Source organism: Mandrillus leucophaeus, unplaced genomic scaffold (assembly GCF_000951045.1).
Source record: "Mandrillus leucophaeus isolate KB7577 unplaced genomic scaffold, Mleu.le_1.0 Scaffold115, whole genome shotgun sequence".
NCBI lineage: Eukaryota > Metazoa > Chordata > Mammalia > Primates > Cercopithecidae > Mandrillus > Mandrillus leucophaeus.
The window spans coordinates 4362271-4384302 of record NW_012099765.1 but is presented as its reverse complement, the minus strand read 5'-3'; the positions used below and the strand labels follow the sequence as shown (position 1 = coordinate 4384302).

Genomic DNA, 22032 nt, shown 5'->3' with positions numbered 1-22032 from the left:
AAAAAAAAAAAAAAAAAAAAAAAAAGAGTCAAGGTCAAGGTTTCATGAGGGCAGGGCTATCCTGTCACTTGATTCTGCTTTACCAGGGTCTGGTCTGGAAGAGCATGTGCTGAACCCTCTGAGAACACTGCAGTGTAGACCAAAGAATTTGGGCAGCATCACAGAAACTAATGAGATAGTTATGAAAGATAACTGTGGAGAGAAAAAGCATCTTCTCACAAGTTTTTTTTTTTCTTTTGTTCAGGTTTATGTAGCAAATGTTATAACACACTGAGTTTAATTTTCACATAAGACCAATTTTTCCCATGGGAATCAGAAATCATTTCTTTTTTTGTTCGTTTCTCGTATCGTGATGCAGCCCTCCCTAGGAATGATTTGTTGTATAGGCGGAAAGCTTCCCACAGATATATCAAAAATGAGACAGAAAAGGAAGTCCTGTCTGTGTCTTTTGACTCCGTTTTTTTTTTTTTTTGTTCGGGGAATGTCTGCTTTGGACCATGATGCAAGAGCTCCTTTTGACATAAACTCTCAGCAATATTTTACAGCGGGGGCAAGTGGAGACTAACAGTAGACCAGATTGCTATATATAGCATTGTATTTATTGTTCTAAAGGTCACCTGATTAAAACACATCACATGCGTCAAATCTTGTGACTGTATGCACAAACTCTTTAGAAAATATATGTTTAAAATTATGATGATGTGTATGTTCATGAACACAAATATATAAATACATGTTTCATTGTGCTTAATATGTGTAATATGTTACATGCAATTTACGTAATATATATATTTAACGTGTGTATTTATGCACAAATGTATATGTATACAACAATATATGCATATGGTCAAGGGAAAACAATTAAGCCTACAATTATGCTTACAACTCCAGATTTCCTAGGATGTAGTCATCATGATGCTATTGCAAAGAAATTGAGGTTTAAAGGATAGTCATATGACCTTAAAAAATTCCCCCTTAACTAGGCTCCAGATAAAATGACATAAGATCTCTACATTCACACGATTTAAAATTTGTTTAACAAAATATCATTACAACAGAATGATGCATTTCAGAATATGATATAAAGGGATTGTTGCATATGTGGCTGAAAAATTTAGAATATGATTTGTAAGTAAAATTTAAAATTTGTGTTAAGAAGCATTTTTGATTTTAGATGCATGCCCCAAACATTTGTACCTATATCAAAACCTGGCCTACTCGTTCTTTTATTACCTCTACATTAGCATAATTTTAAATACAAATTTATTCTGAAGAAATGAGTGACATACACAAAGATTTATGTAAAATGATGTTCACAGAAGTATTATGATAAAGAAAAATGCACGAAAACTAAAATTCTATTGGGAAAATGATTAGATGGAAAGTACAGTGTGATATATCTATATGACAATGCCACATCATTGTTAAAGAAATCATATTTCAGAAGAACAATTTAAGGAAAGGAAAGCATTCATGACAAAAGTAAAACGAACAGAGTAATATATAAATAGCACATATAATTCCAATTTTGAAAATACATTCCACATACACACAAACAACTCAAAGACTGGGAAATAAATATGCCAAAATGATAAAAACAATTGCTATTCAGCAGTAAAATGATAGGCTATTTTAATTTTCTTCTTTATATACTTATTATTTCCAAATTCTTTAAAATGGATGTGAATTATTTTTATAATCAGAAAAAAAAGACTACAACGCAAAGTAATTTAAAAGACTGTTTAAAGACTAATCCTTCAAATTACCTAAAACCCCACCTGGCACCTGTCCCTACTCCTCAGTGAAGCTTGGTTATGCAGTCGTGTTCAAATGTCCAGTGTCCCCTAAGCCCTGGACCAAGCCAAGTGCTAAAGAACATGCTATTTTCCCAAAATAAATGGTGAGATGAGGACAGGCTCTGAATACTGAGCATTGTAAATATTTATTTTAATTATTAATAACAATATTTCGATTTAGAGGATGCTTAATAAAATAAGAATAAACTGTGTTCATACTAAGTCCCTAGCTGTTGCAGGTTCATTTAGGTCCCAGCATAACAATTATTTACATTTAGTATAAACTAATTTACTGTTATTATCATTTTTATTAACGTCATCAATTTCTCTGATTCACTTTCACACATTCCAGGGAAATCAACGACACTAATTTTCCAGCCTGTAACTTGTGTGTAACAACTGAGCCTGGTGCATATCTCTCAGACAAAATTAATTCTCTCTTATTTTAGTTGTTTCAGGTTCAATGCTGATCAACTGAAATTCAAAACTCTGTTTGTTGTTTTTCATTTTTTGTTTTTGTTTTGTTTTGTTTTGTTTTCCTGAAATACAAAACCTCCTACACAGGAGTTACTGCAACTGCATCAAACGAAAGGCAAATTCATGTACTTATTAAGTTTCCTCTGAAAGAAACACATTATATCCAAGAGTGAAGATGCCTCTTTTTCTTTCTTTCTTTCTTTTTTTCTTTTTTTTAAACAAAAACAAAAACAAGTGCCAGGTGACAGCATCAATAAACACTAGCACTGCATACTCTAAGGAGGACTTTCTACAAATATTTTTAAAGGCTCCTTTTGGCTCTGAATAAAGCAATATACTGGGACAGCCACAGGAGCATGAGTGGAGCTGTGAGAAGCTATAATCCGAATACGCTAAGAAAATGTAAGCAAAAAATTGCAAATAAAACTGCTTATATTCATGTAACTTGTTTGGCGACAGCCGTAGAGCATAAGGAAAGCTGCTATAACTCATAACAGCATCTTGTAATAAAACAGCTCTATGCATCCCTCTCAAACTGCTCAGTGCTCACATCTCATCAGATGGCTGAGTAAGCACTACGCTTTGGGACAGTAAATCTGTTTCCAATATGGTCTACATTCACAGATACGCGCTTTAGTATTCATCCGAAGACACTTCCAGCTAAGTACTTATAAAGAAAGGGTAATCATATATTTAAATATCAGGATGCTATTTTCTCTGTCTATTTTAGTAATCTAGTTCACACTAGAGCAAACCTAAATGGATCTCAGGAAACCTTCAGCAAACTCAACTCTGACTCGCAGCACAAAATCTCCCCTACAAGGGTCTCCGGGAAGCCTTGGCTTCTGCTCCCATAATACCGTGGTTTGTCTACCAGGTCATTTCTCTATGGTATTAGCATTATAAGACTCTTTTAGCCTCTCCTGGAGTAGCTTGTGGGGTTCCTGAGAGCATGGACTACCTTCTCAGCATCTGTATCCCCAGGTCTCAAACAAAACTAGGGACAACATGAACCTTAGGTTAAGTGTTTGTTGACAGAGTGATCTCCTGCAGCTTAAAGTCATAGCCTGGATTTGAGGTTCTAAAGCCTTTCCATAGCCCTAAGGTTTGAAACGGGTGAGGATAAAACACATAGCAGAGGTTTTTCCAACTGTTTGCAAACGTTCATTTTTCTGAGGGGTTCATCTTGGTTTGAGCTTTGGGAGAGATTGTGCCTATTCTATAGATGTTCCTTGACTTACGAATAAAGCCATCATATGTTGAAAATATGGTAAGTCAAAAGTGCATTTTCGACTTACGATATTCTCAATTTACAACAAGTTTATCCGGACTTAATCCCATCCTAAGTCAGAAGAGTGCTGAATGCATATCACTTTTGCATCATAGTGAAGTGGAGAATTGTAAATCAGGGACCATCTGTAGTATCAACCCAGTGGGGTCAGAGAAAGGTAGAGCGGCCATCTTTGTTCTTTCCTTTCTTCTTTCTGGTATCAGATCCATAGCAAACTTACCTGCTTCAGTGTAGGGATACAAAATAGAAGACTTCCTAGAGGACACAAGGATCATTCTATAGGAAGGTGATATTGTGATTTGTTTTTTTTGGGGTTTTTTTTTTATAACCTAACCCCTACCCCCACCCCCACAAACACACACAATATAGACAAAGATTTAAGTCCCTACAAAATTCAGTAATTCAGAACTCCAGGCAATTCTAGTGATACTTTTATTAAGTGTCAAGGTTGGGCTTTGATGATTCTGAGCTCTGAGCAGGAATGCCCTCGCACCCCTTCACTCCCAAAATGGTTTCCCTGTGTGGCTTCAAGTTAGAAACTAGAGAAATGAAAACACTGTGCTCTCAATTCTAAGCTTAATCTCCTTGGCAGACTTCATTTCTTAGAGAGAGAACACCATGGGCAGAGCCTGACAGCATATTTACATGAGGAACATTGTGAGATTTGGGCCACAAGCAACGCTGCATCCAGCCAAGTGATAAGCAGAATTCAGAGCTGGAAAGATGTTGGCCCTGTTTCTGGGTGAACACAGACTGTCTCTGATGGGCAGCGTGGCCTGAGGGGAACACAGCACTCTTGGAGGCTGCTGGATTCAGTCTCCTGGGCTGAGACAGCACATCTCACAGGAAGTCCCTGTCAATGCATGATCAAGTCTGAGCACAAGACGATTTTCTAATAGGGCTGAGGAGTTTACAAAGTAATTTAGGCATTTCACCCACAGTAACAATTTGGTGCTAATAAACACTCTTTACAAAGTATTTTGTCCTCAATGAACTTCACCCCTAGAATAATACTGAGTGTAGGAACTTTATCTAGGATACCAATTGTACAGAAGATGACTCTGGCCCAGGGAGACTTGTCTCAGACTTGTCCCATGTTGCATGACTCACCGTGATCAGGATTAGGCTTAAAGCTAGGTCATCCTGCTTCAGAATCTGTGCTTTTCTACTGATTTTAAGGATTTCAGAAAATCTGAATTGCTGAAAGATTGGTGCAGAGGAATGAGTGAGGAAGGAGGCATGAGGTGGAGAGACGGGTGCCTGGGTTCCTTGGCAGGACAGGACTTTGACTTACTCTGATCCTTTCTCTCTATTCACACAGGAAAGAGCAGGAGAGAGACAGTGGATGAAGAGGTCTAGGCAAGGATGGGTGAGGACGCAGGAAGGAGCTGAAAGCTGCAACAGGCAGAGAATGACCCACCCCATCACTTAACAAGGGTGAGGAGGTGACAAGGGTCTCCTTTTGTTCAGAGAAGGAAAAGGAGCTAGCCGCAAAAGATAGCAACAGCAAAGAGAGCCAAGGACCACAGTCTCAGTGTTAACATTGTATGGATACTGGAGAGCAAAGGAGAGAATTTCCAGCTTGTGCTTTCTACTTTTCTTTACTCTTGCTAAAATAAAAACAGATTTTTCTTTTTTTACTTAATGTGAATCTCAACTCTGAATTGAGAGGAAGGAACACTGGACCTCACCAGCAGGTGAAGTTGCTGGATGAATACTGAACTGGGTGGTGGGAGCTAGGGTTCTTGCTCTAAGTTTAGGAGCTTGTGTTACTTTGGTCACCACATAAGCTTTCTGAGTCTTAGTTTCCTCATCTCTCCAATGAGTGGCTTGAAACAGATGGTCCCTAAAGGTTTGTTCGGTTCTGATATTCTATGGTCATGGCATTTTTGAGAGTTTCCATACCCTCCTCCTCTATGGTTTCCAGAGAAATTGCATCTGTCACATCAATGACACACCATTTATATCCCTCCCTTTATTTTTCTCCTGCTAAGGTGTTTTAATCCTGACAGTATAATAGAATAAATCACAGCCATCAAAGATGGGAGTGACACTGGCCACACACATTAGAGATAAACAGTCAAAAATCGCTCACCCGTGCCTTCCCCTTTGCCCACAGCCTCTGCTGTCTGACAACACTAAGCTTGAACTACGATTTCCATCTGGCTGCACAGATCTGAGCACCAAAATAGCCCTCTGCATTGTCTTAATAGCTGTAATGATACTCTGCCTTCCAGCAGCCTGCCTGTCCAGACCATCTCGACATATGGATTTGATTTCTTCCCTCTGGCGAGTGTTGCGGGAAGTATGGTTTTCACATAGTCAGTCAACGGGCACTTTCTTGCACCTTCTATCACCAGCCACTGGAGTCCGATAGTTTGGGTTTGATTCTCTTTCCAGCCCTTTTGTACAAGTTACCTGCCCTTAGTCAAGAAACTAACCTCTCTAGACTTTGGTTGTCCTTAAGCATTGTGATGATTTTCATGTAACTTTACAAGGAACAGTGAGGCATACAGTTAATATTCAGTAAATACTGTTCAGTCATTAACATTATTGCTACAACTCTTCTGTGTCTGTGTTAGACAAGAGAAAGAGGGTATTATGGTGTTACAGAATTGGGAAAATGAATGATGGTGACAGAAAATTCCAGAAAGACACAGTTCCCAGAATAATTGGTCTGGGGGCTATATAAATGATACAAATAGTTGATTTTAATGATGAGCCCTTATCCACTGTTTTGTTTTCTCATCACTTGGCTTAGCTGGCATCCCCACATCTATCTGTTAAAGCTACCTGTGAACAAGAAACTGTGATGTTCCGTACAACCAGGGATGTGTGGGTTTGTGGACAACAGAGGATTTTCTAGGTTTTTTTTTTTTTCCTTTTTTCTTTTTTTAAGATTCTTTCCTCTTACAGAAAAGGGGCTATGTTACACCTGAATTAAATCACCTTTCAAAAGCCAAGAAGCAAATCATTGTCCCCTAAGGATGACTGAGGGGCAAGAAGCCAGTACTTACCGTGTGTCTCAGGCAAGTTGATAGAAGCTAGAGAAGACCACCTGGTTTGAGATAAAGTACAACAGGGTTGAACCCACTGCTCTGCTCCAGAAAGCAAGACTTATGGAAAAGGGCCACGATCTGATTGAAACATGCTTTCATTGTGCTCCACAAAATAATCATTGCTTGTATCTATAATTCTCACTGAATTGAATATAAGGAATAGACTACTGCCGTTAGTGTTTGAACGCACTCAGAGTCTCCAAACTTCTGTCAGACACACCAACACTTCCTCTAGGAACTGGGATGCTGGTTCCCCTTAAGCAACCCCAGGTAGCTTTTGTTGTCCCAGTTTCCGCTCTTACCACCTTTGCATTTGTTTTCCACTGAGAAGCCAGCAACTTCTTCAATAATGTAAATTATATTATATTGCTCTGGAACTAAACATCCTCCACAAATTCCCACTGTCCCCTTAGCTCTGATGATCATAATCTCTCAACCTCAGTTTTTCCATTTTTAAAATGGGGATATTATTGACTGAATACCTGTGAGGTGCATTGGAGGATCCCTGGCACCCAATGACGTACTCAATGCAGGGTGTTACTGTTATCATTAACAAAACAAAACCTCTGTGAAAGAAGATGCCTTCTGTTCATTTCATCCCTGACACAGTCCATGTATAAAATGTGCCGAACCCCTACCATAGAATGCTGAATGCTTCCAATTCTGTGAAGGATGGAAAACAAATAGCTTACAGTATCAAGTCACCACATTTAAAGTTCTATGAGTAATCATCCTCTTGAGATGTAAACTGAGATTGAACAAAAGTAACTTGTTCGCATGATATTATTTATATATTTCCTGGTTTTTTAAGCAAGCTGTCTGGTTGATAAAAAGACCTTGTAAAGACGTTCTAAAATCTGAGTCTGAAACTATAGCATGTGTTGTTATTACTGTTTTTGTTAGCCACTGAGTAAATATGCAAGGTGGGTGCTTATAGGATCTAGAAGAGAAACAAAATGCTTGTCGGCTTTCAATCAGGGATTGGCTAAAAATACACTGTGACATGCAGTGCACAGGTTTGTCCTAGAAAGCTCTCACGGTGTCCAGACGGCCACGTTGCAGCTCTGGCTTTGTTTGGCAACAAAGATCACTTAATCATACATGAGAGAGTGGGAGATTCAGGCAAACCTGAATGAAAAACCTTGTCTTCCAATATCCAATGTCCTTCCCAGTCTATCCTGGTAGAACAGAAATAGCACAGGGCAAAAGGTTGCCTTTTGGAGAGGAGGAAAAGAGCCACGGTGGTCAGGGGTAGTGCAGGGAAGGGCTTTGAGACTGGCAATGACCCCTCTCCATGCTCGTGCATGATAGGATCCCCTGTTCAACAACTATTTGTTAAATGTCACGTACATGGCAATATGGCTGGTTCTAAGGGAGATGGAAACATGAGTGAGGCACTGTCTTTCAAGGAATTTACAGGGTATGTTTATGACTTCCTATTCGCACTTTCCGAAATCTGAAGTGACAGCTCTGAAGAGGGAAAAACAATATCAGGTTTGCTAAGCATGTGTTTAGAAAACTCCCATGTACTCAAAACAACAACGGCAACAAAAAATTCAACCAGGATACTCCATAATATTTTTGCAACTGTCATGTAAATCCAAAACTATCCTAAAATGAAACGTTTACTAAAATTCTTTTAAAAAATGAAACAAACCATCAAATAAATAAAGAAAAAAAATCACACAGTTTCTTATGGAAAACAAATAAAATAAGTTACAAATATTTACTAAGTACCAAATCATGTCTGTAACTCAAGCTCAGTGCCTTCTTTTTAAATCTACAATCTCCCAAGAAGTCCTGCACTACACACCTGCCCTACAGATAGTCTTCTTTTGGTCTACACAGTGACTTTTAAAAATGAATTAGCTGCCAAACATCTTAACCCAATTTGTACTGAAAGCAGAGGCTGAGACTGAGGCTGTGAACAAGGAATTGACTGGGGAAGTGATTCAAAAGAGCGAGAGTAAGGAACAGTGGCAGAGACAAGGAAAGGGAAGCCAACACAAGGATGAGTTATAGAGTCAGCCACTGCTGCTGTGGGTGCCTGATCACGATGGTGGTGGACCTTCCCGGGAGCCTTAGGCTGTGCGTCTCAGCATGAGGGGAAGAAGCATTTATCAACAGCTTCTTATCTTCTGGCTTCTGAACCCATCATTCAAGGAAATCCCACAGCTGCTAACTTCCTGCACTTCGTGGGTTGCGTATGTGTAATTGTCCTGCTCCTCAAGGGCATTTAGCACTTTATTGTCAGAAAAATCTGCGGCCAGGATGTTGTGCAAAAAGCCTATTTAAACTGTTCCACAAGTGACCATTACAGAACCATTTTAAATCAGGGGATTTTATATAAAAATAAATCCAGACTGCTCAATTTTCTTGAGGAACTGGGAGATCTAGCAACTCTAGACCTGAATTCCCTGGAAGCACCAACCTGCCGGCCCTGAGAGACATCGCCTGGCCATACAAACTTCAAATCAGAACAGTCCCCACCATGATGCACAGTTGACAAACTAGCCTTCTTCACCCACTTATCTTAACTGCCTGGTCCTTGTGAGTAGGGGACTTTTCACCTTTATTTAGCTATTCATAGTCTTGATACATATTCACATTGAGAAGGAGATAGAGACCCACCATTTTAACACAATCTTTCCCTACTGACTTCATCTTTCAACACAAATGTAACTTGATCATTTTCTTCCAATGGTAGGTCCAAATTCATCACGACTGCTTTGATTTTGAAGATGTTGGATCAACTAACATAATCAATTGTTACCTGTTACATTCCAAGCCAGGTACTCAATTAAAACCTCATTTTTAATGTTTGACATAATGTGGGCTGAGAGGCAGGGGTGCCAGAAGAATCAGTCCACCTGCTTCTTCTGACTCAGAAACAAGGAGGTGGACTATGGCACCAAGGGCCTGCAATGCCTAATATACCAGCAAATGGTTACTTCACAGTGGTTTAGAAACACTGCATAATGAGCTTCGGTTACATTGCATTTATTAACCCAAACCCTTGAAGAATCAGAAGACTCTAGTATGAGCTTCTGAGTGAAAAGTGAGATTCTAAGTCACTATGCTAAGTATGAGGTCCTGTAAGCTTGAAATGTCATCAGTTACCAAAGAAATATTATATTCTATAGAGTGTGTCCTTTTACACTCAAATCCCTTGAGACATTTTATTTATATAAAGATATGGTTTTAAAAAATGCTGATGCCTGGGTCCTCCCTGCTACAGTTTGGGATTTAATTAGTCTTGGGTGACACTAGGACGTGCAGACTTTTCAAAACTGCCCAGGAGAGTCCAATGAGTCACCACTGGTCTAGAAACAAAAACGGCATGGACTGTGGCCACAGTCATTGTCCTCTTACCACTCAGCTAGGACAACTCAGCACTTTGCTGTAGCCTCCCTGCTGTTCAATCTCTGGGTTTGTGAAGCAGAAAGTGTTAACTGGGTCAGCTCTGTGCAGAGCTTTTGCAGGGCAGACAAATGGAGTCAGAGTGCAAGCATTGAATGAAATATCACCGTGAACTAGGAAGAATTTGAACCCAAGGCTGCCAGGAAAACAGGGGTCTTTTGACAGCTGTTGGTGTCACCTGAATTTGCAGTCATTTTGAGAGGGATTTGTTTGGCCTATGGATACTTATCCTGCAGTTGACTGGATCTTTATTTATATGTTTTTATTTCATTTATTTATTTATTTATTTATTTATTTATTTATTTATTTCGAGGACATTAAAGTGGTATGCCTCCCTTCCATCAATGTTCCAGCTGCAGCCAATAGGTCCATAGAAACTAATTTAACCCACTGGAACTACTCTCTAAATAAATTCACCATTTTGGTTCAAAGTGCTACAAATAACGTCAGTGCTTTCATTCCCCATACATGGATTAGACCTTAACTGCACAAGGACAGTAGGAGAAGCACATATTATGAGGTGGCAGTGGACATGTGGGAATTTGAAAGAAAGTGCTTCAGACTATTTTTAAACTGAAATGTATCCCACTGGGACCGCAATTGCCCAGTGCCTACTATTCATAAATCAGGGTGAACACAAAGAGGCTTCACATTTTGTGGGTCTGGCCAAAGAAAAAGATCTGGGAAAGGAAGGAGAATCACAGATTTAGTTGAGTGAGAATGCATCAGAGCCCATCTGACTTTTCTCTGTGTTTTGTGTTTTTTTTCTTTTCCCCCCTCATTCTTGAAAAGATTTTTCTGTCTTGGAGAAAATGCATTAAACATAATGCTGATAGTAACTTTGGTAAAATATTCCAAATGTTATAAAAGTCTGTTGGACCTTATTAAATAAGTCTATATTACACTTATTTTTAATATTGTGGTGCACACTCAGTATTTGTTCTGATCACTCCCAGCAGAGATTTATTACTAAAGTACATCTGACTTGAGTTTGAGTGGAAAGGAAGGCAGTCAGTGCAGGAGGAGTATTGAGTAACTTGGTAGTGTGAGAGAGTGGTTGCAGCAGAGAAAAAGGGAGCTTGTGAGATGTGCATGCCAATTAAGGTGCTCAAGAAATGAACATGTATTCATTTTGAGTACACACTAGCCCCCTCCTCTTCATATGTCCCTAGGGATGCTTCTGGAATTGCCAGAGCTGAAAATTAAATTATAAACCTAAAACATGACATTGAAAATGTAATGTCTCCTTTGATAATATCAGTGTGATGATTCATCAGTGGGTGGGGCAGCGCCACTCCTGGACACAGACTGTAAAGCGTGGTAAGTCTGATCCTGGCAATTCTTCCATCTCTCACCTTGCAGTTTTCCCAAAGGTTCTGGTCAGAATGGCATCCCTGCACAGAGCACATGCGCACCAAAGACCTCCTATACATACCGCAGAGTAGACAGCTGCAGAGACACAATTGCAACATGTGGCATCAGCCAAGAAAAGCTGATAATGTTGCATCACCAATAATCAGAAAAAGGAACTGTTAGTGCAACTCAACATGGTAGTGTCAGAGTAAATGGCAGAAAACTTGCAAGTTGGCATTTCAAAAAGTGAGATTTGAAATGGTCATGCTGGACAGACATACCATCCACATTTTCTAAGTGGAGTCTGTTTCTGAGCTGTGCTTTCCATTTTTCTCATTAGAACAGGAAACAAGCCACTAAAAAGAACAAATTCTCTGGTAGTTGCATCTATGAGTCAGAGCACAAAACTGCAAAGCTCTTTGTTTATCTCCCTATTCATAGGAGTCATAGAATCCATGTGCTATGTATGCTGAGTCACTCATCAAGAGAATAATAACAACAATAACAACTCATTAAGGGCTATAAAAATTCAGAGGGCAGAAAGCTTCACCAAAGAGGTGGACCGCAGGTCACACCCTGTGGGATGAATAGGTTTGGAATAGGAGAGAGGTATTCCACAAGAAAAAAATAGACATAAGAAGATCCATGATATTTTTGCAGTTGTGAGAGCTTTCAGAGGTTTGGCATATAAAATAAAGGCCTGAGAGGAATAGGACTGGTATAAGACAGAAGGCAGAAACGGGACCTGTAACAAACTGAAATGTCAATAGACAGGCACTTGATTCAAAATTCTAAAGAAACCCACAGGCCAAATGAAACCTATCTAGGGGCCAAATATGTCCTATACATTAACTTTGTGGCCTCTGATTTATGGGACAAAAAGGAGGTCAACTCTGAGTGGTGGGATGGGGAATAAAACTCGCACTGTGTAATGACAGGTCAAGTTTGCACTGAGTGAATAGCACATGTAAAGGAAAGTAAGGTGTTCTTTTTTTCCCCACAATCTTTTCACAGGATTTTCTTCCTCTTCCTATTCCTTAATTACCTGCATTGTCATGTGAGCTTCTTATTTCTCTTCCTTGTACATTTTTTTTTTCGCAGATGATCATACCAAGTCCCATGAAATTATTAGCTGTCAACTCCTAAATCTTTATCCAGCTCAAGCCTCTCTCCAGAATTTCAAGACTGAACAGCCACTGCCTATTAGACATCTGCACGTGGAGAGCCTACAGGATACCTCCAATTCAAAAGGTTGACAGTTACCTATCCTATCTTAACCCACAAACCAGGCCATCCTCTGTCTCAAGCCCTGGTGATTGATGGTCAGTTGCCATAACCAGAAACTTCAGGGATGTCCTTGACTTTCTTTTTTCTTAGCCTGCTTGCCCCATCAGTTGCCAGAAAGTATTGGTTCTATCTTCTAAACCTACTCAGCTTTGCAAATAAAGTTACCAATTGGCAGGGATAAAACATACACTCAGTTGAACACACACACACACACACACAGAACTCACATCTACTTAGTCTCTGATTTATTTAGTCCATGATAGAGAATAAACAATGGTATCATGGTCCACACAGAGAAAGGGCAGATGCAGCATAATCTCTTCTCTATTTTTCCTTGCCTGGGATCCATATGGAGTGCTCTGTAGCTGGTGCTACCCTTTGCATAGGCAGGAATCTAACAAATTAGAAAAAAGAATCCAAATTCTTATTGCAACACTATATTTTTGTACTTAGGTTTATGTCCCACATTCCAGAAGAACTTGAACTAACAATCTATGTACTTCCACTTAAGGGGTTATTTACAAGCATTGACCTTTCCTGGCTCTTTAAGTAAACTCAGCATCAGAAAGGCAATATTCTCTTTGCAGGAGAAAAAAGCAGTCAATGCCCAGGAGTCTCAGAACAGTATATCTGCCTCTGCTTTTAAGGTATCCTAAAAAGCCAACAGTCACGGGCCAGGTACAATGGCTCATGCCTGTAATCCCAGCACTTTGGGAAGCCAAGGTGGGTGGATCACCTATGGTCAAGACTTCAAGACCAACTGGACCAACATGGAGAGACCCTGTCTCTACTAAAAATACAAAAAAAAAAAAATTTAGCCAGGTGTAGTGGCGCATCCCTGTAATCCTAGCTACTTGGGAGGCTGAGGCAGGACAATCACTTGAACCCAGGAGGCGACTGTGCCTTTGCACTCCAGCCTGGGCAACAAGAGCAAAATTCTGTCTAAAAAAGCCAACAATCTTTTTATTTCAACATTTCTCAAACAATCTCTGCTACCTTAGTTCAGGCCACCAGGCTCCCTTGCTTAGATGAAGACACAACCTGTGACTGACCACCTTGCCTCTCTCTATGAGCTGAAACCAGTATTGTCTCCCTGAAATGTCTTCATGACTGTTTCTCTCTGGCACTCTAGCTCATCCAGCCTACACTTCTTTGACATCCTTGGAACAACTAACTGTGGTCACCTCTGGACCTTTTCACATGCCATAACTCTTGCCTGAACACTGTCTTGCCTCTTTGATTGTCTGACCTCCTCCCCATCCCTCAAACATATGCAAGAAGGTCCCCAATTTCTGGGATGCCATTCTGGTCACACAAAACTGGGTTAGAGGTCTCTGCAAAACCATCCAATATTTTCCCTTTTGTAGTGTTTTTTTTAATATGGTACTTAGTTACATATCAATTATATCTTACCATTTTAAAACTGCCAAGCTGTGTGAGGTTAGAAACCATGTTTACCTGTTTTTTATTGTTGTAAAGGCAGTTGCCTTTTAGGAACTTACAGTTGCCTTTTAGGAACCCCTGAAATATTTCTGAATCAATTTGAGGGAAGTGGAAAAAATAAGGCCGTGTTTTAAAAACTCAAGACCATCCAAGATATGGAAAACGTGCCAGAAGAAAAAATTAGGGAAAGAGGCAATTGAAGTGCTGAAGCAATTGTCCAGTGTTGAAATGTTGGAAACTGCCCACAGAATGAGAAACTTGGAACTGAGATAAATGAAGCAGGAATAATAGGTGTGATTTGACAAGCATCAATATAAAGAATCAAGAAAAAAGAGGTTTGGAAGACTTTATCTAAAATGCAAGGCTGTGATACCATTCCCCAAAGCTGAGAAATGAAAAACGGAAACAAATTTTGAAGGAAAGACAATTAAATTTGCTACTTGGATACGTAAAGATAAAATATTCCAAGGTCCAGTAGCAAAGTGGATGTGAAGCTTATAATATGGTTTGGCTGTGTCCCCACTCAAATCTCATCTTGAATTGTAGCTCCCATAATCCTCATGTGTGATGGAAGGGACCTGGTGGGATGTAATTGAGTCATAGGGGTAAGTTTTTCCTGTGCTGTTCTCATGATAGTGAATAAGTCTCATGAGGTTTGACGGTTTTATAAAGGGCAGTTCCTCTGCACACGTGCTCTTGCCTGTTGCCATGTAAGATGTGCCTTTGCTCCTCCTTCACTTTCCACCATGATTGTGAGGCCTCCCGGCCATGTGGAACTGTAAGTCCATTTAACCCCTTTTTCCTTATAAATTACCCAGTCTCAGGTTTGTCTTAATTAGCAGCATGAGAATGGACCAATACAACTTAGAAAGACCACCGAAGGGGAGCCTTAAACTTCAATCTCGCTAGCATTAGGAACATTTGCTATTGGGCCAGTTAGTGTTTATGGTCTACTTCAGCGATGAGAGTCTTTCTTTCCTATGTGGAGTTCATTCCATCAGGTTTAGGAGGCACTCACTGTAAGCTACCTTGAAGCACAGGATAAACCTACGTCCAAGACGTGGCCAGCTACAGCCATAAAATGGTAGATATAGGTATTATCAGCACGTGTCCCATGCCAGGCCAGCCTGAATATCTACGTGGAGAATATTCTGCTGAAAATAGCAAAATAAACCCCAAACATATATATAAACAAGGGACTCTTTCCAGTGATGTTACCAAATGAGAGAATGTGAGAGTGGGGGTGATCAGCAGACTTCTTCAAAGAGATCTCTCCGAAGAATAAAGCCAATATATGAGAATGAGAATCTTGTGAGAGATGATAAGTGTGAGGGCAGATGCGTTCTTAGATTATCTGGTGATGTCAGCCAAAACATTATCCTTTCAAGTAAGCTAATTTGAACTGGAATACTATCAGTTGCAAATGAAAAAGTCTTTAGAAGTAGAAGTAGTCACCACTGAAGAGTCCTATGAATAAGAGTGTTCTAAAGAAAGTGCCATGGAGAAGAATAGTATAGGATTAGGGTGAAACTCTGGGGAATTTCCAACAAGAGCAGGAAAAGGAAGGTAATTCAAAGAAAGCTGGATACAAAGTTGAATGCAGAATTGACAATAGATAATTACTGGGAGGATAACAATTGCGCAAACATGAAGATAGTTGCCAAATGGCTAAAGTTATTGAAAAATATAGACATATTCCTAGAAGGGTAGTATCAACAATGAAAATCTGCAACATTGACTCTCTGACATAGATTCCAAATTATTGCACATAAAGTGATGAAAACAGATTAATTTTTATCCAGCATTTGTATGGATTAAGTCTACTCTTAATTAAACTCATTTCTGAAATATGTGTGCATTTACATGCCATAAAATGCACACCCAAAAAAAGTGTTTGAATCCTATGACACTACCTTAGAGCAGGTTTTCCAATCTATTTTTTTTTAACTTGTAAAATTGTCTGACTAGCAACTCTCTTACAGTGCGTTGGCATCAGTTGACAGTTGTTAGATAGTATCTTTCATTCCTGTCTAAAAATAAGAAAATAACGTATGAGTTATGTTCATCTTTGGGAACAAAATGTATGGTGGATAGAGAGTCAGACACAGTCTATCAACAAGCTGGAAAAAAAGAAGTTCTGAGTTTGAAAATGTCTGAATTTTTGCAAGTCACAGGAAACAAATCAAGAAGAAAGAAAAATTTCTGTTGCACCAAAATATTATTAGGGTTGGAGAGCAAGTGATCTCCACTTTTGCTGGTGGTAGGGTTCAAATGACAATAACTATAATGATAATTACTAGCACTTATTAAAAGAAAGATAATGTCCAGATCATAATAAATACATAACTGTGAGAAATGAACCCAATTACTCTATATGGTAGAGTTTTTACAGACGGAGAAAATGAGACTCAGTCGATGTTCTAGAATTTGGTCAAGATCACACTGATGGTACCCATCAGCACTGGGATATGGACAAAGTTGAACTCCAGAGTCTTCATTCATTACTCTTTTCCCATATGCCTCCCATATAAAACAACAAGGATTCAAGTTATCCAGCAAGAAGATAAAATTGAAAGGTTGTAGACTCTCTTTTTCTAAGGATTAAAAAAAAAAATACAATCAAAGACTAGAAAGCGCTGTGTTATTCTTAGTTGAGTTATGAAAAGTAATCCTATCTAGAAGTGGGAAGATAAATGGAAAGCAATCTTCTCAAGGTACATTTCAGCCTTCAAAATATTGACCACACAAACTCTTGAAATGTACTAACATCTACAAGGTATTCTTTGTAGGTAAATTAAAGTGCTGAGGTTTTCAAACTAGAATCTTTTAACCATTATTTAGGTAGAGTGGAAAAATGACTATTTTAAGACAATGGTATAGATAGCAATGTTTACAGATTTCCAGAGTATTCCCACAATTATTATATAAATTAATTGAATCAGTGCAGGTAGTACTCTAGCTTACTAGTGGTTCATGAGTTTTCAGCTCATTAACACTGTTTAAATGTACATTATGCCAAATTATACAGAGCAGAAGTTATTGTGCAAATGATTTTAAAGATCATAAGAGCAAGAACTAATTTATGGAGAACCAAAACCAAACCTAGCCTAAAATGTGTATGTGTGTGTGTGTGTTTGTTTATGTGCTTTTTAAAGCACATCAAAGAGTTGGTAGGATTTATTTCTTTGCTCTAACTGAATGAGAGAACTGATGCAAGCATACTTTCAAAAATTCAATCTTCCCCCAACTTTTTCTTTGACCTTGACCTAGACAGCCAGCCTGAGGTACAGAGAAAGAATTCAATCTTGGCCCCCTCTCAAGAGACTTGAACTGCTAACTGGAAAGAAGCACTTTTTGAGGAATAAGAGGCCTGGCTGAACTCGCTGGCCCACTGGGCCTTGGTTAGCACAGAAAAGAGTCAGCTCTGCTTACCTGAGCAATGTCATTTAGATAGTGACACCTTTCTTGGTTAGTGTTCCAGGTGGACAGGTTGTGCAAAAAGGTAATGACCATAAGGGAGGACATAGAATCAGCGCTGACAGCCCAGTACACATCCCTGCAGTCGAAACTTTTTCCTACAGTGGTGGTTGGTAGAGAGGTATTATAGGCAGGAATGCTTCTGGAGAGTCAGGAATGATTGTGAGATGGAGGTGAATGGATGAGAACAGGAATTACATCAGCAGGGCTGGGAGCTGGTGGTGAATATTATATGTTCAATCAATACCATTAACTACAGTTCCTGTATTATTAAGAAAGATGTAAAGGTATGGATTCTTGAAAGCCTTAGAAAGTGTATTTCATAGACTCTTTCCCACCTTTGACCAAGGATTTAATTATGTTTTTGTTTCTTTACTTATTTATTTGGGAGGTGATGAAACACATTGGTTTAAAACATAGTTCTTGAATCCAGTCCCTTAGGTTTGAAGCCTATCTCCAGCTCTTTCCATGTTTTCAACTTTGGATGACTTATTTAATCTCTCTCTGACTCAGTTTCCTAATAAGTAAACAAGGGAGTGATAGTACCCACCTCGCAAAGTTATTGTGAGCATTAACTGAGTTAAGGCAAGCAAAATGCTTAGATTGGCTCCAGACACAGAATACTCAACAAATGTTTGCCATTGTTCTTTTGTCATAGTTATTATTGTTGTTTGTTTAATATACCTGAAAACCATGTAGTAATCCTTGTGAAACACAGAATGCAGAGCACAGTCCCAGGCACATACACATGCAAAAGCAGAATTTACGTCCAACTCTAGACTCCTAAGCCCCAGGAGAACGTCTTGTATATCACATTGCTCTTCACCCTACCTCTGGGGTCCAAAACAAAACAAAAAAAAAGACAAGCTTGTACAAACTGCCTGGGAACTTGGCCGACCTTCATTATTAAAAGTGGCATCTATTTCACAGGTGGGACTAGGGCTGGGTCTGACCAGGGATCAGACCACTGCTCACTTTTGTCAGATGCATTAGCTCTCAGACCACTAGGATGCTATTTAGTGCAGGATTAGTCATTTACTAATTACTAATTACTCCGGTGGCCACAGACCGAAGGTCAGCAATTTTCTTCCTTCACACCAGGAGGATCCAGCATAATAGAGGCCAGACAGGTGATTTGCATACTCAAGAGAAGAAGCCACAATAGAAGAAGGCAGAGGAGGAGTCTGTTGAAAGCAAGCAAAGATGAGCACAATTTGACCGGAGCTTCCGTAAGCTTCTCATGGGAACACCTGGCTCATTTCTCCTGCTGGGAGATGGCAGGTTCTTGCATTTGATACTTGAGCGGGCCAGGTGGGGTAACTGGACAAGGTCTGACTCTGGGCCTGCATCACTTTCGCTGGCTGGCAATTCTTTTCCACGCTGAGCATCTGTAGAGTCATTCAACTGTGTTTGCAAAACTTGGTTGTATGTGAGAAGTGTGTTTGTTTTATGATCAGTGTCTTGGGTTTTAAATAAGAATACTGCAGGAGATGATCCCACTATGATCCTTGTTAATGTACCTCTAGGCTAATAAGTACGGAGATGATCCTGCTCTTTGATTTCATGAATAAGAAAATAAAATGGGAAATGCATGACATTTAAAAAAAATTATTGTTATTACTGAGTGTAAAATTTATTTTAACCCTCTCTGTAGTGGCTAAGTTTCAAGTTGAATGTACTGCTTGCCAGATTGTATCTCCTGTTCCTTCTCTCCTTAAATATGTGCTTATTTACTTCCTGCAGAGTTCAATTTTAGAACCCATCAAAGTAGATCCACTCAGACTCTGACTACATTTTCATGCATAAATTCATAGACGTCTTCAGAAGGAATTGCACTTGCATATGCAAATACCTTCTGATGCTTTTTATTTCTACTTTTGGCCTGCACAGTTTTTAATTCATGCAAACACATTACACAAACAAATATGGGCTCAATAACAACATGCGGCATGTGTGAATTGTTAATTGCAAAGCTCTGAGTTTGATATGGCCAAGCAACCTCTATTATTATCAGTGGAGGGGAACAAGACTAAACAGGAAGCATAAAGGTATATTTGACAATAAAATCCCAGTCCTTGGTTTTATTTTATGTAAATATTAATAATGGAAAAGGTGATAGGCCGATCCACAATTCAGCAATAACCTGGAAGCTACATCTCAGTGCACAATGATCCAGAAGCCAGGATGCACCTTTAATAAGACTCAGGAAGAAGAGTGAACATTTCAGTACAGAATTCTGAGACACAAAAACGTATGCAGCAACAACATAAATGAGACAAAATCTCCAGCAGAAAATGAAAGGCTTTCAACCACGTTGAACGTGCATCACCTTTCAAAATATTTGAGTTTCGTGTTAGTGCAGCTCTGGGAAACAACAGAGAGGTGTCCCAATTTTATTATATTGGAAATGTAAGCTCTCTCTCAGTTCATTAAGCCATGATTCTTCATATTTTTTTTTTTTTCCAATTGTCACTACCTGCAATTTCGGGAACGGTGAGAGCTTAACAAAGCAAAAACACTTGTTGAAGTTACAGATCAAAGGCATTTGATCCGGAGCAATTTTCAAGCAGCCTCTGCCCCCATTTTCTCATGGAGGAGGATCAGCATGTGCTTCATTTACATGAAGATAACTCAGAAAATAAGAAGGAAGATTAAATAAAAATTGTATCCTGCAAGAGTTATAATGGCAATGGAAACACAATTCTAACAGTTTCTCTGTTGATTTATTTTTTCAGTCCTCTGTTAAATATAAAAGCTGGAGCTAGGCTAAACCAAGAGTGTATAAAAAGATGTTATCTAGAACAACCTCTGGATTGTAGATTTATAAACCGTGGGCATAGTGCTAATTAATAATACACACACGTGCGCACACACACACACGTGCACGTTTTGTAATAAGTAAAAAATAGGAAAAGTAGTTTAAGGAAGCTGAGAAACCAGGACTAGAATTCCAAGCTAAGTTATTTCATTAGAAATTAAACCCATTGCCACATTTACTCCCAAGGACATGGAACAAGAAATAAAGAATCAGTGTTATAAAACAAATGATGCAATAACCTAGCAGAGCAGGGCTTAGCCCTTTGGTGCTGGCAGAGTGACCCTTCCCGAGGCATTCGGTAGAGTTCTGTGCCTTTGCTTGTAATTTTGCTGAGCCATCAATGTAAATTGCACACACGGCGAGGCTGGTACTAGTAAGACATGGAGCTAGAGAGTGAGCCTTGTCATACCACCTCTCAGCACTGCTTTGCTTTAGTCTACGTGTTGATGCATTTACAGCAACCCGGGAGAAGTGATAACAGAACTCTTCATAAATATTGGACATGAAGAGAATGCCAACTGTTAGTGCTTGGGAGAAAAATATTCTCCTCCCAAAAGAAATCAAAACAGTATAAGAAAAGGAAAATTAAGGCTTGGGGAAAGTAGGAGGGATAATTACATCAGTGGAATTGGAAAATAACATACATGTGGCCACCTATGCTCTGAAACACAAAAAGAGAAACGTATAACTCAGAATTAACATCATATTTTAGTTGAAAGAAAAGGGTGTATTATTACACACTATTTCAAAGATGTTTTAACCAAGATACACCATTTGTTCAAGGAGAATCTAAGTGAGAAACCCAACGCGAAAAGGAATAGAAATTTGAGGCTTGTAAGTGGACTATGAGGAGAATAGTTTTGAAAAACCACAGATAATCTTAGGTTTTTCAGGATAGAGATTCACCACGGTGTTAGGAATATCCTTTATGGAACCAAGGGTCTGCTGTAGGGTACATCTGTCAAAACCCACCATGGTGAATCTCCAAAAGTAGCCACCAACCATGCAAATCAAGTAAGTTACACAGTTGAGAGCAAATCAGCCGGGGAAGACAAACCTTGTCTAGGAAACTCATCTGACTCCCGGTGGACGAGGTCTGTGACTCGGTTTCCATAGTGCATCCTGCTGTCATGATCATAGGCCTTCAGAGTCTCACTGGAGCTGTAGGATTTCTGTGTGGGCACGCGGCAGTCCTCACTGTCGAGAGAGGAGCTTGTGTAACGACACTCTTTGCCACAGCGTCCTCTGGTCAAAGAGCGGTGTCGCCGGTCCTTTACATCCATTATTCCAGATATGGTAGAATGCTGATGTTTTCAGAAAAGTCAGGCCTGAGTTTTGGCACTTGTCACTTTGCCACCTAAAAACATAGAAGAAAAAAACCAAGACTGTGATTACAAGAAATGTTGCCTTCAGTTCTGATTCATGCTCTGACTCAGACGAAAACGTGAAAATGCAGACTTGGTCAACCCTGCGCAATCTCTTTTGCAAAAGTTTAATGTAAACTAAACAATCAACCTAAATAGAAGAACTTGACACAGTAAATTAATTTTCTTGCTGTTTAATTTAATAGATTTGGAAAAAATAGTAACAACAAATACTCATCTTTTGATT

General features: G+C 39.3%; 1 protein-coding gene across 3 annotated transcripts in view; it reads right to left on the bottom strand.

Annotated features, from left to right (window-relative positions):
• TENM2 (teneurin transmembrane protein 2) overlaps window positions 1-21704 on the bottom strand; it is a 998748-nt gene extending 977044 nt beyond the window's left edge. For all 3 annotated transcript variants that reach the window (XM_011997828.1, XM_011997839.1, XM_011997846.1), the window contains exon 1: window positions 21479-21704. In XM_011997828.1, coding sequence (XP_011853218.1) covers window positions 21479-21704 — 226 coding nt within the window. The remainder of the gene's footprint in view (window positions 1-21478) is intronic.
• Between the last annotated feature and the right edge of the window lie 328 nt (window positions 21705-22032).